This window comes from Nicotiana tomentosiformis, chromosome 4 (genome assembly GCF_000390325.3).
Source record: "Nicotiana tomentosiformis chromosome 4, ASM39032v3, whole genome shotgun sequence".
NCBI classification, from domain to species: Eukaryota; Viridiplantae; Streptophyta; class Magnoliopsida; order Solanales; family Solanaceae; genus Nicotiana; species Nicotiana tomentosiformis.
This window is the reverse complement of record NC_090815.1, coordinates 105,653,406-105,670,558: the sequence shown is the minus strand read 5'-3', so window position 1 is coordinate 105,670,558 and position 17,153 is coordinate 105,653,406. Positions and strand designations below refer to the sequence as shown.

The following is a 17,153-nucleotide window of genomic DNA, read 5'->3' as shown; positions in this document are numbered from 1 at the left end:
AAATGCAAAGTCTTCGTTTTTCTTTGTTTGGTGATTGTTGTATCTCTTTAAGAAATTGTATAGAATGTCCCCTTAAAAAAAAAAAAAAAACCTAAAAGTCAAGAACCTTATAGATAATGGTAAATGAAACTTATCCAACATTTTCTTCGACTTACCAACTTCCATTGTAAACATAAACCATCCAACGACCGCTAAAACAAGGTAATTCTGATAAACCCTTATGGAGAATTAACAACAACGAATGTTTTACTACTAAATCGTGCTATCAATTGATCAATGGCACCCCCATTGGAACACGACTTCACCTAGATATGGAAGTTACATTGCCCCACTAAAAAAAAATTCTTTCTATGGCAATGTTTCCGTGGTAGATTTCTTTGTCGACAATATCTCAACCGCATAGGCATAAATATTGATCCGCAATGCACTATATGCCGTACAGAAGAAGAAACCGTTAACCCACATCTTTCTAAAATGCCCAAATATTGGTGCAATATGGAGGACATTAGGCATCAACACTCATAACATCCTTACTAGCAACCATTGGCTTCTCAATTTAAAGGAATTAAATCTAATGTTACAATCTCCTAGAATTGAATGGGCTCACCTACTCCCTTTCCTCATATGGGGTATTTGAAATACCAGAAACAAAAACAATTTCAACAACACAAACTCCCTCCCCCTATTAAAAGCTATCTCAGGTCAAGCTTTGGAATTCATTTTTCTAAACTCCAAAGGTGCACCTCTTGAAACCAAAATGTCAATCCACATAACATGGCATGCTTCCCAAAAAATTGGTACAAACTAAACACTGATGGAGCCTACAAAAAATATGCAAAAGATTCAGGATTAGGAGGAGTCTTCATGGATCACGCGGGTAATTGGATTATTGGCTTCCAAAAAAAAGGTGTTGCTATATCACCATTACATGTTGAACTGCAGGCAATATACGAGGGCCTCCAAATTGCCACAAAATTCAAACTCTTCCCCCTTGAGGTGGAAACAGATTCAACAGAGGCCATCACCGGAATATATCATGATCATATTATTTTCTCTAATATTGTTCATGCATGCAGATCATTAATGCACCAGCAGAAAGACCTACTACTTCGGCATAACTTTCGTGAAGGCAACAACGTGGCCCATCTCCTAGCTAAAGACGCTACCAAGAATCACTTTAAGCAGTTTATGTTATTCCCCGCCAATATTGCTGTATTTGTAAATATTAATTCTGCAAAATATAAGTTAACGTAATGAAACAATAATAAATTCGAGCCCACTGAATTCACAGTGTTTCCTTAAGGAATTTAATCCCCTCCTAGTACCCAAGGTAATGGATTATTTCCTCCCAGGATAGAACGAATAACACACTGGTGTAGCGGTACTTCAAACCCCAGTGTTTCAGCGAACACAAAGTTCGGTAGCAAATCACACTTACAGTTGCTTTGTTTGAAGTTAAAAACAATGCAGAACGAAGGAGTATATACTCAGAAGAACGTATGGAAGTTCTGAGAGGAAGGAGTGCAATGTATAGCCAATTGTATGTTGAGTTCTTGGTAATTTCAGTTGAGTTCCGAGTGTTTCACTTCAACATTTGCTGCTCCTATTTATAGCAACCAAGAGGGAGTGCAAGCCAAACGTCCACCCTTCATGGTGGAGCAAGCATTACATTCATGGTGGAGCAAGCACTTCATGGTGGAGCAAGCACTTCATGGTGGGAAGACCATTATCCGGCTGCCAATGATCAAATACACGGATTGAAAAATATCCGTTATAAATACAGATAATCTTACGTTAATATTTACTATTAACAAATAAATTTGGTCCAAAAAATTAATCAATCAATCGATCATTTGACCAAATCCAAATCCAAAGCCGTAGCCGTAGCCGAAGCCGAGCCGAGCGAGCGACGACGACGACGGCGCGAGGCTTGCTTTCTTCTTAACTCTTTAAGAGCTACAAGAAGAGAAATTATATATATATACCCACCAAAAATGTCTTCCTCTTCCAATATGGGACAATGTCTCATTGTTAAGAAGGGGAAACTTAAAATTTTACTCAAAATTTTATTTTTCCTCCATTTTCCATTCACCCTCATTTTAAGAATATTCATCTTAAAATAAAACCTCAACAATCCCCCACATGAATGGGGAATGGCTATATCACGGAAGTATGCATGGAAAAACTGTGTGATTTACAAGCAAGGATTAATCGCATCTGGATAAGTAGGTTTCCCTTTGAACTTTCCGTAGTAAACTTATGTCAGATATACTCGGTCAATCGGTAGATTTGATATCTTTGAACCGTCGATCTTTGGTGTATACCTAAACAACCATAAGTCACACAATCAACCCTTAACCGTCTTTGGTTCTCATTGTTGTGTTCGTTTCAGCCATGAACACCACCTGATTTCATAAGTGCGTAGAGAACCGGCCTTACAAAGTTCTTCTTGAAGCGGCTCACACTTCACACTTACATAGGTGATTCCTAAACGTGTCATCCTATAGATACACTATTTGATATACCCCGTATCAAATTTAGAAATCATTAAAAAGCCTTAATACTTTATCCTTGGTACTGAACATTGTCTCATCACGAGAACAGACTAAAATTTTATTTGACAATGTTGAACCGTCATTAATGACTTTGTTTGATCTCCTTGAACCTAGATCTTGGGATCTCCAGTCTTCTAGGTAGAGTTACCGCCACAATGACTTGTTCTCGGCCATAGCCCCATTCCCTTTGATGATTTCTCAACTACCTCTCTAGTTAGGCCTTTTGTAAGTGGATCCGACACATTATCACTTGACTTTACATAGTCAATCGTGATAATTCCTCTAGAGAGTAATTGCCTAACGGTTTTATGTCTTTGTCGTATATGACGAGATTTACCGTTATACATAACGCTCTCAGCCCTTCCAATTGCCGCTTGACTATCACAATGTATGCATATTGGTGCCAACGGTTTGGGCCAAAATGGAATGTCTTCCAAGAAATTTCGGAGCCATTCAGCTTCTTCACCGGCTTTATCTAAGACTATGAATTCAGCCTCCATTATAGAGCGGGCAATACATGTTTGTTTGGACGACTTCCAAGATACCGCTCCTCCACCAATAGTGAATACATATCCACTCGTCGACTTAGAATCAGTTGAACCGGTGATCCAATTTGCATCACAGTATCCCTCAATCACCGCAGGAAAATTACTGTAGTGCAATTTCAAAGTTCTGGGTATGTTCTAAATATCCCAAAACTCGTTTCATTGCCATCCAATGAGATTGGCCTGGATTGCTCGTATATCGACTCAGTTTACTTATAGCACAAGCTATATCTGGTTGTGTACAATTCATGATATACATTAAGCATCCCGACACACGAGCATAATCCAATTGTGATATGCTTTGGCCTTTATTCTTTGCTAATGCAAGATTCACGTCAATTGGAGTCTTTGCAACTTTAAAGCCCAAGTGATTGAATTTTTCAAGTACTGTCTTAATATAATGAGATTGTGACAATGCCAGACCTTGAGGAGTCTTATAGATCTTAATTCCCAGAATTAAATCAGCAACTCCCAAGTCTTTCATATCAAACTTGCTATTGAGCATACGCTTAGTAGCATTTATGTTGGCAATGTCATTACTCATTATCAGCATATCATCCACATATAGGCAAACAATAACTATGTGATTTGGAACATTTTTAATGTACACACATTTATCACATTCATTTATTTTAAAACCATTTGACAACATTGTTTGGTCAAATTTCGCATGTCATTATTTGGGGCTTATTTTAGTCCGTAAAGAGACTTAACAAGTCTACATACGTGCTTGTTTTAGTCCGTAAAGAGACTTAACAAGTCTACATACCTTCTTTTCTTTACCTGGAACCACAAACCTTTCAGGTTGTTCCATGTAAATTTCTTCCTCCAACTCTCCATTTAAGAAGGCAGTCTTAACATCCATTTGATGAATTTCAAGACCATACACTGCAGCTAATGCTACTAACATCCGTATGGACGTAATTCTTGTAACTGGAGAGTATGTATCAAAGTAGTCTAGACCTTCTCGTTGTCTATACCCTTTGACTACGAGCCTTGCCTTGAATTTATCAATAGTGCCATCATCTTTGATTTTTCTCTTAAAAATCCATTTAGAACCCAAAGGTTTATTTCCAGGAGGAAGATCAACCAATTCCCATGTATGGTTGTTCAATATGGATTCTATTTCACTATTGACTGCCTCTTTCCAAAACAATGATTCCGAAGAAGTCATAACTTCTTTAAATGTTTGAGACTCATTCTCCAGTAAGAAAGTCACAAAATCTGGTCCAAATGAAGTAGACGTTCTTTGACGTTTACTACGTCTTGGATTCTCCTGATTACATGTACTTTCTTTTGTTTCTTCCCGATGTCGTTTAGATCCTTCACCAAACGACTCACATTCCTTTTTATACGGATATATATTTTCAAAGAACTCAGCATTATCTGATTCTATAACCGTATTATTATGAATGTCGGGATTTTCTGATTTATGAACCAGAAATCGATATGCTTTACTATTTGTCGCATATCCTATGAAAACACAATCAACGGTTTTCGGTCCTATCTTTACCCTTTTGGGTTTAGGAAATTAATCAATCAATCATTTGACCAAATCCAAACAAATCCAAATCCAAATCCAAATAGCCGTAGCCGTAGCCGAAGCCGAGCCGAGCGAGCGACGACGGCGCGAGGCTTGCTTTCTTCTTAACTCTTTAAGAGCTACAAGAAGAGCAATTATATATATACCCACCAAAAATGTCTTCCTCTTCCAATATGGGACAATGTCTCATTGTTAAGAGGGGGAAACTTAAAATTTTACTCAAAATTTTATTTTCCCTCCATTTTCCATTCACCCTCATTTTAAGAATATTCATCTTAAAATAAAACCTCTAACAGTTTAGTTCGGAAAATCCAAAGCTCCATGCAAGTCCACCTCTTTTTGTGATGCAACAACTGACAATGGAACAAAATGGAGAATGCTTTCTTGTAAAATCCCTACCAACTACTGCTTGTAATATGCTTAGAACATTAGGTAACCAGAATATCGCTTGTGATATTTCACCAATGAGTGGGAACTTTTCTATGATTTGTAACAAGTAAAACTACTTCTAGTTATTATTATAAATATTCCGTTACTATATAAAAAAAAGAATTGGTATAAAATGCAGACTCTTCGTTTTTCTTTGTTTGGCGATTGTTGTATGTCTTTACGTGAACCTAGATACTGTATTTGTTTTTATGCATCCTAAAAGCGTTTTTTCTTTCTTTCTAAAATGCTAGGAATACTGAAAAAAGGAAGAAGAAATAATTGAATATGACCTACCCCTTCCTTAGATTTAAATACACATCTTAAATGAATCATGATAATTAACTATCTTCGAAAGGAAAAACAGGTAAGATTCCTTAGTACTAACATTTTGTTGCACGAAATTTACAGGATAATCCGTGTACTCGCCATTAGTCAACATCCACCGATCTATGGTTTCATAATTAAGAAAAATATTAAGTGCTTGTATAATTACATAATTGTTTATATATTGCACAATTGAGAAAACATATTTCTTTGACAAGAGTGAGTTGCTCTAGTGGTGAGCACCCTCCACTTCCAACCAAGAGGTTGTGAGTTCGAGTCACCCCAAGAGCAAAGTGGGGATTTCTTGGAGGGAGGGAGCCGATGGTCTATCGAAAACAGCCTCTCCCAGGGTAAGGATTAATTTAAACATCTTACTACTACTAATCAATTATTTCTCTAAAATGCATGCTTTTGGATCAATTAATCAAAATAGAGGAATAAGAGCTAAGCCCAAAATTGGTCACCTTTGATAATCCAGTGAGACAAACAAGGATTTTTATCTTCCTATACTACATATGAAATTTATTTACCCTCTCTAATCAAGTTTTAACCTAATTACATGAGCATATATAATTTATCAATTATATACAAATTAGTATTAATGAGTATTTCGTTATATTATAAATTGAATTGGGAATCAGTTATATCCCCATTTCTCTCTCTCCGTCTTCTCTCTCTCTTTCTCCCCTTCTATGTTGTTTCCCCAATTTTTCTTCCTTCATTTTCTCTACTTTTTATCCTCTCTTTTAATCAGTGAATTTCAATTGTTTTAATATAAAGTTTTAACTTAGCCCTTTCCTTTCACGTTGCATAATTAGTGTTCAAATTGAAACTGTCAATCAATATGTCATGAAAGTGTTTGATTCTCCACCATTGACAGCCATTAAAAAGTTTTAAAGGTTTGAATTCGAATTTGGATTTTCAAAAATTATTATTTGTTTAGATTGAGTATTGTTACGAGCATTTGAAAATATTCTTTGGAGTTTATATCTCAATTTTGAGGGTGTTTGGTAAAGATTAGACTTGAGTTTGGCTGAATTTCAGATTGAAACTCGAAGAAGAAGAAGAAGAAGAAGAAGAAAAAGAAGAAGAAGAACCGAGACATACAACATACTTACGAAATTGTATTAAAGTTGTATGTAAATTGTATTTAAGTTGTATTATGTTGTAATTATTTTTTATTTGAATGTTGTGTGAAAGTTGAAAAATAATTATTTAATGTATAAATCATTGTATGGAATTTTTATTTAAGTTATAAATACTATCTTTTTACATAAAGTTATAGATATGTATCAACATTGTTTTAAGAGATGAAATTTTGATTGGAATATCATAAAGGAAGAAGAACACACCACTTACAAAATATATACAAATCATTTACAAAATACATACAAAAAATATATTGTATAAAATTTGTATGAAAATTGTATTTAAATTGTATGATGTTGTAATTATATTTAACTGGATAGAAATGATAATTGAAAGTTGTAGATAAATTATAAATAAGTTGTATATTACATAAAAACTATTTAAAGTTTTCAACTAGCGGAGCGCCCTTCTGTTACATAACAGACTCTAGGCCTGATAATTTTTCTAGTTTTAATGATTGATATTACCCAGTAAAATATGCTGCAACTGTGCCACTTTAGTTTAATTTATAAATTTTGATTAACCAGGAGAACAAAGCACCAAGATACTAACTAGAACTTATTTTACAGATAACATATACTAGTTGTTAGGGAGCTGACACTAAAAAAAGCAATCATATCCTCTTGGGAGTAAGATCAATTACTGCACTAATAGCATCAAGAATTCACACACAATTCTGGAGAAACCCTTATGAAAAGAAATATAAATGGAACAAAGATTTGGAGATAATATGAAATACATACAACAAGGGCTTGAATCCAAGTTCAACAAAATCTTTCTTGTTGAGAAACTGGCATATAAAATTCCATCTTGTAAAAGATCTTTTTTTTTTTTTTTGGTAATGAAATTCCATTTGTTTTGGCTTAAAATAGGTTACACAACTGAAAAAAGTCTTATTAAAAGATGAGTGGAGAAAAAAATAGGAAAAAAATGTAACTAAACTTCCTATTTTAAGGCACTAATAATGAATTGCATATAATTTGTAAGTAATACTTGTTTAAAAGTGGTAATATACAATAACAACAACAACTCAGTGAAATCCCAGGCTATTTCCGAAAGACTCTCGACTCAAGAGGACAAAAAGATAAAAGAAGATTATGAGTATCACCGCAAAAATCATAGAAAAATATATAAAATTAGAATAATTTTGATAAATAAATTTAAAATATCGTATAGAAAGAAAAAAATAAAATACAAATAACACAAACCAAGAAGCAAAATGTCCTGACCAAAAAGTACATTCGTGTTAACACATCAAACTCTCGAAAAAAGCAAAAAAAAAAAAAAAAAAAAAAAAAACTACCCTTTCAAAAATACTTAAAAAGTAAAAACACAAATAGGTATCAACCTAATCCCTAATTACTCGTCCAATTATCCTTATTTTCTTCAAAATCAATTTTGTTTAAAAAAAAATCTGCCTCTTTTTGTGGGGATTGTCTCTTGGCCCTTCGGATTAGATAAATCATCTCACAATTTCATCATCTTAGCGGGTATCTAGAGCTTCATTTTATTTTCTATGAACTGAAAAAATAAAAAATAAAAGAAAAGATCAGATTTTTATTATATTTCTGGGCTTTTTCAGCTAAAATATTTCCCATCGGTTTTCTTGGCTGGCGGCTCACAGATAAATCCTTTATAGGTTGCCTATTTTTCTTGAGCTGAAACGCTTTTTGAGAAGAAAAGATGATGTGGGACGAGTGGGGCAATGACTTCCGACATGAATATGAGGAAGAACAGCATCAGCAGCAGCAAGAAGAGGAGGATTCTTATCTTAAATTTGATTTCTTGTCAGTTTTATCTAAGCCTAAGGTATTCACATAATCTCACGTGTTTTCATTCTTTGATGTCTCTGCTTCTTGTCTAAGGTTTATCTGCGGAATTTGTTTCTTATTTTGGTGAAATTTGTGTCAAGTTTGTAATTTTTTTGGTGTGGTTTGCATTTCTTGAATGCGTGTAGGATTATTATGGAATTCTGGTTGTGAATTTTGGTGAAATTTGTGTCAAGTTTGTAATTTTGATTGGTGGGTTTTTCATTTCTTGAATGTGCATGTACGATTATTATGAGATAGTGGAAGTGGATATTGGTTTTATTTTCTGGAATTGTGTCAAGTTGCAGTTTTAACTTGTGAGTTTTGCATCTCTTGAATGTTTCTGTAGGATTACTATAGGATACTGGAAGTGGATTATGATGCCACAGAGGAGGTCATTCGGTCCAATTATATCCGTCTTGCTTTGGTTAGTTTTCACTCTCTCCATCTTAAAATCAATTCTTTTATACCTGTTTTTTATGATATTTCCACTTTGTGAGTGTTAAACATTTGAGCATTTCCTTGTATCTGAATATGTGGTGTGCCTATCTCGTTTTCTTAGTTTTAGCATTTATTATAAATTTCATTATGGGGACAGAAATGGCATCCGGATAAGCAAAAAGATCAGGATAGTGCTACTTCAAAGTTTCAGGAAATAAATGAGGCATACCAAGGTTAGTTCTTTTTCCACATTTAAGCTTTACTCATTTTTTTTTGGGTGTTTACCAGGCTACTTTTAAGCCTTTCACATATCGAAGTTGATCTAACATGGAGTTTTCAGCCTACTATCAGTCAATATCTAGCTCATATCTGTGTTTTCCTTGAGTTTGTTTATTTAATGACATGTTACTGGAAGCAATGTGTTTGAATGAGTAGCTTGAGAATCAAATACTTATTTCATATCTAGATTCAGGCAACATTTGAAAGTTATGGCTGGTCACTCCTTGGGGAATGGTGTGGAGAACCAATATCCCACTTGTGCGACTTAGTTGCCTCCATATAGCATGTATTTTGGCTAAGACTGCAGACGAAGATTCAGGTTCACGATTCCTAGAGATAAGGATGTCTGTAATAAAGAGTAGGGTAGAGAATTTTCCCTGCTAATAGAGTGTATTTCTAGGAGGTACGGGTCATTCTAGGAGTTTGATTTGTGAGAAAATAGGTCAATTTAGAATTAACTTCTCAGCAATTGTGATGTGCAAGTGGCCGAGACCCAACTTGTAAGAAGCATCCTTAACACACTAAGGTCGCATTATAGTGGAAATCTTGTAAACCCAATTGCTCCTACTTATTATTGCCCATAAGGAAAGCCCAATGCTTGTGGTGTAGGGACAAAATAGGCACCCACCTATGTCGGTTTCGGGTACATGTATCCTCTTGCTCAAAGTTGAGTGAAGCATGACTCATTGAAAGTAGTTAGCTGTGTATGATATTATGGGAGTGAAAAGTTAGCAAAGTGTTGTGTCATTGCAAATACTTGCTTAACTATCAATATCTTTGTAACCTGCACTCAACCTGGTGCTTTTTGACTATTCCTTATTTAGACAAAAGTCAACATTCTGGGTGCTGGGAATATCATTGTACATGTTAGCTTCAAGTGGTAGATGTGCATATGAGCTCATCTCAGTTTTTCCTTTAGTTGAATAGCTAGGCTGATGTAATCATGCCATACATGGCTGTATTGAATTATGATGCAAAAGAGTTTTTTTCTCTCGAATGAAACTAACACCCGTAACTGCATATATGCCAAATATCATATTTTCCAGCCAAGTTACAGGTTTAAAATATTTGAAGATCAGTTGTGTAGAATAATAAAAAATCATAGGCAAGTCTCTTCAGTCTCCGAGATGAATTTGTTTGTCTCAGGTAGATGACTATTTTCTGGAAAGACAAAATTTTGTTCTAAAGTTGAACTCCTGGATTCTTGAATGGTTCTGTCATCCGATGACCAACATTTGTTTTCTACACTCTCAAGTGTGCATTTTCCAACTAATCTTGAAAGTTTAGAATAGTGAACAAAGAAAATTTGAGCTATCTCAGGAAGAAATTCTGAAGGTTCTAGAATTGTTTGAGAGTGCCAATAATATAAGAATAGTCATTTTATACCATAACTAGCTCGTCAAGTCTTAGTGTCCCATTGGTCTTGTTTTGAGATTTTACTACATTAACTGCACTCAGTTTCAAACTAGTTTGCGTTGATTCTTCGAATCCGTTCCAATTCTATTAATCAGTATTCCGAGGATTGAATATTTTTAGGGTAGGCGACTAGGCGTCAACCTACAGTAATCTCCCCCTTTTTCCGGGGTGGGGTGGGGGTGGGGTGGGGTTGGGGTTGGGGTTGGGGTTGGGTGGCCTTGGCTATGCTTTTAACGTAGGTGGAGTGTTTTAGTAAGTTCAAAAAGTTGATACTCCAGTCATTGATCTTATGGTTTTAGCCGGTGTATTTATGAACTTTAAAACATTAGCTATCTAATGGGAGACTGAAGAGACTTGCCCATGGGGTACAGATTTTGTACCCCATATAATTGTTTGTTATTGCTTTAGCCGGTGTACACAAGTTTTAGTCAGTCTCCTCGGCGCAGGGCTCGAACCGGTGGTAATACTATCTGTTACAATTTTTGAGTGAATGGGAGAAGGGGCAATTCTGAACTTGAGTGTGTGGGAGAAAGGGCAATTCTAAACTTGAGGCTGTGTCACAGGTTTCCTGTATAGGAGATTCTGAAGGCTTAGAAAATGTGAAAATCTATATAATACCTAACATAATAGGATGCAATGAGTCTACAGTTGGAACTTTGATTCGTTTTGCTCTGAGGAATTTGTAAAGCTAGTAAAATGTCGCACAGAAGTAAAATTACATTAAACGATTGGAAGAAATATTGACAGCTTCTGCAGTTTCAATATTCTGCAATTATCGACTATGATCAGAGACCCTTATACTAGTCCAGAAGCTTTAAAGTTATAATATTCTGAACCTAACTCGAAATTATATAGGTGTAATTACAGATGTTCTAACTTTTGTGAGTGTTTTCGTCCTGATGTCAATGACTTTCCACAGAAATCCTCAAGGGGTAGGGCGTTTGACAGTAGGAACCCATGCTTTATGATTGAGACACTAATGACAATTAAAGTTCCCCAAATTGTTTAATAGGTAAGCATTTTATACTGTGTAATGCCATTGACTGACTTTATGATACATAGTTTCATGCGAGCATTGTGCAATATGGTTGACAGTAGTATTGAACTATCTTAATTGGAGAACGTGATTATACAAACTGTAATGACCAGGTCACCTACATTTCTGTCTTAAGATATTTTAACCTGCTCTTACTTTCACCTTTGACCGTGTCTATTTCTGATTAATCTTAGCATTTGTCATGTTTCCCTATATTTTAACTTTCCAATTGTCTCAAAACAGTTCTGATTGATCCTGTGAAACGACAAGAATACGACAAGAAAGGGATGCTACGAGCCTATGATTACAACATTGTTGTGAGTGTCCTCCTGGTTAGTTTAAGTACTTAACCATGTCTTGATTATTAATATTGCTCTGGCATTTGACCATCTTGATTGCAGGAATACCTCAATCGCTACAAGGGTCTTATTTTAACGTGTAACGGTCTTGGCATGAAGCATTCAATATGGTAAAGCCAAGATATGCACCTTCCCGTTGTAGTATATCGCGTGATCCTACTGGCACCTTCACATTATTACAGGAGCTGGGATGCACAGTTGGATCTGTAGTTTACATCAATTAGGCTAGTGTACTATCTTTTGTGCATGTATAGAGAAGCCGACATCACTGCTTAGTGCCAAGTGACCAACCTCATTCAGAGGGCTGTCTATATGAAATCTTCTTGTATCGACTAAAGAATTGGTGACCTCTTATTTTGGTAGATTTTCTTACTAGAGTATCAATGGATTGTCTCAATTCATGGTTTAGAGTGGATTGTGGGAAGTGCATGCCCTTTTTATGTGCTTTCTCCTTAGAGTTTGTGGCCACACATGCGGAGGACGATATATAGAGACATATATTTAATTACTATCTCAAATTTGTTCAGTCTGGGCAAAACGTTTGCTTTTTCAGGGTAAGCAATAGTAAAATTTCAACAGTTGCAAATCTTTCCAAACATGTTGGACCTCCAATGGAGCACAATGACAGTTCTTCCTGTCCCCATACCGTGTGGATTACTGCATTGACCATTAGTTCAGTCATTGAACTAAATATTCTTTTACAACTTACAAAACGTATTCAAATGCAATCTGTTGCCTTTTTTGGACAAAAAAATCACGTATCGATAGGCTGATTTGCAGCATCACAAAGACAGTGGCAAATTTCTGAGTTTTATAGGTAGCAATTCATTCCAAGGGGCAAACATTGGGGCGGGGTGCTAAACTGCATATGGTAGCAGGGCAAGCGAATCTGCTATCCTCGCAAGTTTCCATTCCTTTGTGTCTTATAAAGAGATACAGATTAAACTTCTAACAAATATATGTTGATGTCTACTCTAAGCTAATGATGGTTCCACTAACTTATTTCTGAAAGCCACCGAGCAAGAAAGAAAAAGGCTACAATCACAATACATGTATGTAACTATTGCAGAACCAACTCATCAAGTAATTGAAATGCAGGCAACAACTTTCTCTCCCTGCAAATCACATCAATCAATAAACTCCACGTCTGAGGTTCTGGCTTAAACCCCATTTCTAACAGCCCAAACAATGCCATAGCTGCATCGGCTGCCTTTCCAACTTCACATTGCTGAACAATCAATTCATTTGACGTAGCAAAATGAGGCACGAATCCTCTAGCCAACATCAGACCCAACAACTCCATTGCCTTTTCTAGCTCGCCTTCTTTACACAAAAAATTTAACACAATCCTATAACTTTCCTTACTTAGACGGATACCATCATAAGGTAACCTTTCAAGCATATCGAAAGCTTCACTTGATCTAGAGGCTCTGCACAATCCTCCAAGTATAACTTTTATTGTCACGTCATCAGCTTTGCATCCTTTGTCCTTCATTTCTTCGAGTAACTCAATGCCTTCATCAACTTTACCAGCCCTACAGAAGGAATTTATCAATGTTGTATAGCCAACGATATCAGGCGTTAGGCCTACTCTCTTCATCTTATGAAATACCTCTTTGGCATCTTCCTCTTTCCCCTCCTTACAAAATCCATTCATCAAAGCTGTGTAATTAACTATATTTGGTTGACATCCATTTTTCTTCATAAAATCTATTATTTTCGTAGCTCTATCCACCTTTCCTGCACGAGAAAATGCATTTATTAAGATATTGTAAGTCAATGCATCTGGCGGAATTTGATCTTCAGCAAGCATTTTCTCAAACAAGTCGATTGCTTCTTGAAGCCTTCCACATCGGCATAGGCCATCCATAAGGGTGCTATAAGTAATTAAGTTAGGATAAGAAACTCTGGACTTTCTCATCTCTTCTACTACTACAAATGCAGCTTCAACATCCCCTTTTCTGCAATGATACTTGACCAAGATATTGAAAATGCATGTATTGGGCTTCAAATCTAGATGCTTCTGCACATTTAAGAGAAACTCCCTGGCCAGATCAATCTGTTTTGCTTCAATCAGGAGATTCAGACATGTGCTAATGGCATTGAGAGACGGCTTTTCCCGAACGATAGGCAAGATTGCATTAAACATCTCCAAAACCTTTTCATGGAGAGAGGATTTGGAGTAATGTTTCATGAGGTTAATGAATATACCTTCATGGAACTTGCAAGTTTCATATTTCATCTGATGAATAACAGCATCAACTGTTTCGAATTTCTTGCAAAGAGCAAGTTTATGGAGAAGAACAGCATAGGTGGAGTTATTGTGATTGAAACCCTTCTGATCAGAAACCTTGTTAAAAATTTCCAGGGCACGTTTTGCATCTTTCTCTTGTTTTATCAAGCTGACTGCAGATTCATGAGATATATACTTGCGTTTTCTTGGAACTTCTTCTACAGTAGTGCCATCTATTTCGACAGCAGCATCTTGCCTTGGGGAACTCCTGCTCTGGTAATGCAAAGGAGAAATCCATTGAACTGAAGATGAGAATAGCCTAGATGAAGAGTAGAGACTGCATCTCCTGTGCCCAATAACTTTCATTCAAGTTAAGAAATTTCCTGGACCTGTGACTCAAATTCTACCTGAAGAGTTATATGCAGCTGTCAGCGTAGAGGAAAAAAAGATATGCTGCATCTTATCATACAAACATGAGAAGGAAGTTACTCTAGTAGATGATCGATAATCTTCAAGCAGTAAACGATTTATTAAGAGAAAAAGGAAACAAAGAATAGACTAAAATCTGTCCCTCAAAATAGGATGAAATCTTGAATATACCCAGTTTTTCACATGTAAATACACCGTCCTCCTCAATCCCGGTAATACATATATCATTTAATTTTCAAGCGGAAAGACAACTCAATTTTCCCCCTTCCAACCAAATGCCAAGCTTCCCCTTAAATATTTGTAGTAGTCAAATAGTTGTTAATCTTATGGGACATAGAGTTAGTCAGATGAGTTAAACATTGCTCTTTCTCATAAATGAATTTACACCAGTTAAGATAATGGGTACGAACTAACCAGAAGCGGAGCTAGCCTATTAGGTACGGGTTTGGAACCAACCCAGTCACATTTGCTTAAATACTATATTTGTATTAAGAAATTCATTAAATATGTATAAATACTTAAAGCGAACACAGTAACTAAGACAAGATGTGGGTTCCGTGGCAAATTTAGAACCCATAAACTTCAAATCTTGGCTTCACCTCTGGAACTAACCATCTGGCGGAAGCAAGATACCCAAGCAAAAATTTGTCTTTCAAAATGCTAACAACTCAAATATAGGGGTGAAAAAAGGTAACTACGAGCATGTGTTTTCTTTTGAATGCCTTATAAAAGAGCTACAATTGCCAGTTGCTTGAAGTTTTTCACATCAAATGCTTAAAATATACCCTAAACACTCCTCAAGAACGCGAACATTTCCCATATCTTGCTTCGAATGAATCTTTAACATGGAATGGCGTAAGACATTTCCATTCAAGTGTTGCATAATTCAACTAGACCATATACTATTCAGATTAAACCACCAGTCATTCCCTAAAGAAAGACACCCTTTTTTTTCACACTACAATCTTGACTCCACAATCAAAATCAAGTCAAACAATTCGTACAATATCAAGTAACAACCAAGTCCAACAAACAAATATGTAGTGAAGGAACTAACGACTCAAAAACTGCTGAAAGATTTTCCAATAAATGGCAACAACATTAGTGTGAAATAAGAGATATCACTAAAAAGAAATAGGAGATAGCTAAATTGTTTACCAGTAGATGAGTGAATGAGCTCAGAGAACTGATTGACTGCATCCAAGATCCTCTTTTTCACCCATTTTCAAGAAAAATAAAGAAAAGGGTAAGCTTAAATTGGATTCAGGAGGTCAATTAAGATATCAAGTGCCAACTTTTGCAGAGATGGAGAAGACGCGGTAGGGGGATGTGATTTTGTTGACGAAGAGGCCCAGGGTTTTTCTTTCGCAATTGGAATTTTTAATTTAATTATTTTTTTGAGTAAATTTTAATTATTCTTTTCTTTTGAAAATGAATGCTTTTGTATAAAGGGAATGGACAAATACGAGCCCCTTTGCTTTTCTATTTCGTATTAAATTTTAAATATTAAATATTAATAAAGTTGATATTGTTAAGAAACTAATATCAAAGTAATAATATAAAACAAGAAAATAGACAAGAAATGTAGAGAGGAAAGGAAATAATTTTCTTATTTCATCAAGTGTTTTCAACTGTGTACAATATAACTTCTCATCTTCTATTTATAGTATTACATAGAGGTATACAAAGAATGTCATAAATATGACATTAAACATTTGAGATCATGGGGAGGTTATGGAGGTATGAGAGTTAAAACTATAACTCCATAAGTATTGGAGTAGTGGAAGTTATGGAGATAATGGAGAAGAGTAATGGGTATTACTTCTTTATGAGTTATGGACATCCACCATTAGATAATTATTTATAACACTCCCCCTTGGATGTCCATAGATAATGTATCTAATTAAAACCTTACTAAGAAAAAACCCTGTGGGAAAAAAATTTAGTGAAAGAAAAAGAGTACATATATCATGTAATACACATTGTTTGATGCCTCGTTAAAAATCTTGCTAGGAAAATCCAGTAGGATAAAACTTCAGCTAAAGAAAAAAGAGTGCAGCGCATATCTTACTCCCCCTAGTGAAAACATCACTTTTCTTTTCGGAAATAACGCATTCCAATCTCGTATACCAGCTTCTCAAATGTTGAGGTTGGTAATGATTTGTTGAAATAGATCCACCAAATTATCAATCAAATAAATTTGTTGAACATCTATATCACTAATCTGTCGAAGATCATGTCTGAAAAGAATTTTGGTTAAATGTGCTTTATTTTGTCGCCCTCAATATATCCTTCTTCCAACTGAGATAAGCAAGCAACATTGTCTTCAATATTATTGAAGTCTTCTTTTTCAAAGAAAAGTCGCACATCTGTTGTGTGTTGAGTCACTTGTTTTATAAATTGCTAATATCTTGACATGACTTGAATCAATAATTGACAGCCTTTGTAGAATATCATAATATGATAATACCCTCGCATGCAAATAGATTGCTTAAAGAATGAACTTCAGCCCTGCATTTGTTTAATCAACAAAACCTTGGCAATATTTGTTAGGATAAACAAATCTATATCAAGGATTTTTTTTGCAATATAATACTAAACATATTC

General features: G+C 35.4%; 2 protein-coding genes and 1 long non-coding RNA gene across 5 annotated transcripts; 2 read left to right on the top strand and 1 right to left on the bottom strand.

Annotated features, from left to right (window-relative positions):
* The first annotated feature begins 423 nt into the window (after positions 1-423).
* LOC138910675 (uncharacterized) lies at positions 424-5,206 on the top strand. The gene is made up of 2 exons (XR_011415822.1): positions 424-1,190; positions 4,945-5,206. It is a non-coding gene; the product is annotated as an uncharacterized lncRNA (long non-coding RNA).
* Positions 5,207-7,873: 2,667 nt separating this feature from the next.
* Positions 7,874-12,292, top strand: LOC104119937 (uncharacterized). Of its 2 annotated transcripts, none has more exons than XM_009631559.3 (6): positions 7,874-8,035; positions 8,170-8,354; positions 8,703-8,780; positions 8,952-9,027; positions 11,769-11,842; positions 11,927-12,292. In XM_009631559.3, the coding sequence occupies exons 2-6, from the start codon at positions 8,229-8,231 to the stop codon at positions 11,996-11,998; spliced, it is 426 nt and encodes a 141-aa protein (XP_009629854.1). In that variant the 5' UTR covers positions 7,874-8,035; positions 8,170-8,228; the 3' UTR covers positions 11,999-12,292. The 2 variants fall into 2 exon arrangements, with proteins under 2 accessions (XP_009629854.1, XP_070056212.1); XM_070200111.1 differs by having other exon boundaries at positions 7,896-8,035; positions 8,185-8,354.
* A 482-nt stretch (positions 12,293-12,774) lies between these two features.
* On the bottom strand, positions 12,775-15,909 carry LOC104119938 (pentatricopeptide repeat-containing protein At5g18475). Of its 2 annotated transcripts, none has more exons than XM_018778952.2 (2): positions 15,705-15,909; positions 12,775-14,542 (listed from the first exon to the last, which is right to left on the bottom strand). In XM_018778952.2, exon 2 carries the CDS (start codon positions 14,481-14,483, stop codon positions 12,945-12,947), a length of 1,539 nt encoding a protein of 512 aa, XP_018634468.1. In that variant the 5' UTR covers positions 14,484-14,542; positions 15,705-15,909; the 3' UTR covers positions 12,775-12,944. The 2 variants fall into 2 exon arrangements, with proteins under 2 accessions (XP_018634468.1, XP_009629855.1); XM_009631560.3 differs by having other exon boundaries at positions 12,775-14,524.
* Between the last annotated feature and the right edge of the window lie 1,244 nt (positions 15,910-17,153).

Excerpts from the sequence above, each read along its gene's own strand:
- LOC104119937 (XM_009631559.3), top strand. The coding sequence starts at position 8,229 with ATGATGTGGGACGAGTGGGGCAATGACTTCCGACATGAATATGAGGAA. Across the intron at positions 9,028-11,768 it reads AATAAATGAGGCATACCAAG|TTCTGATTGATCCTGTGAAA; the intron begins GTTAGTTCTTTT and ends GTCTCAAAACAG. Across the intron at positions 11,843-11,926 it reads CCTATGATTACAACATTGTT|GAATACCTCAATCGCTACAA; the intron begins GTGAGTGTCCTC and ends TCTTGATTGCAG.
- LOC104119938 (XM_018778952.2), bottom strand. The coding sequence starts at position 14,483 with ATGAAAGTTATTGGGCACAGGAGATGCAGTCTCTACTCTTCATCTAGG.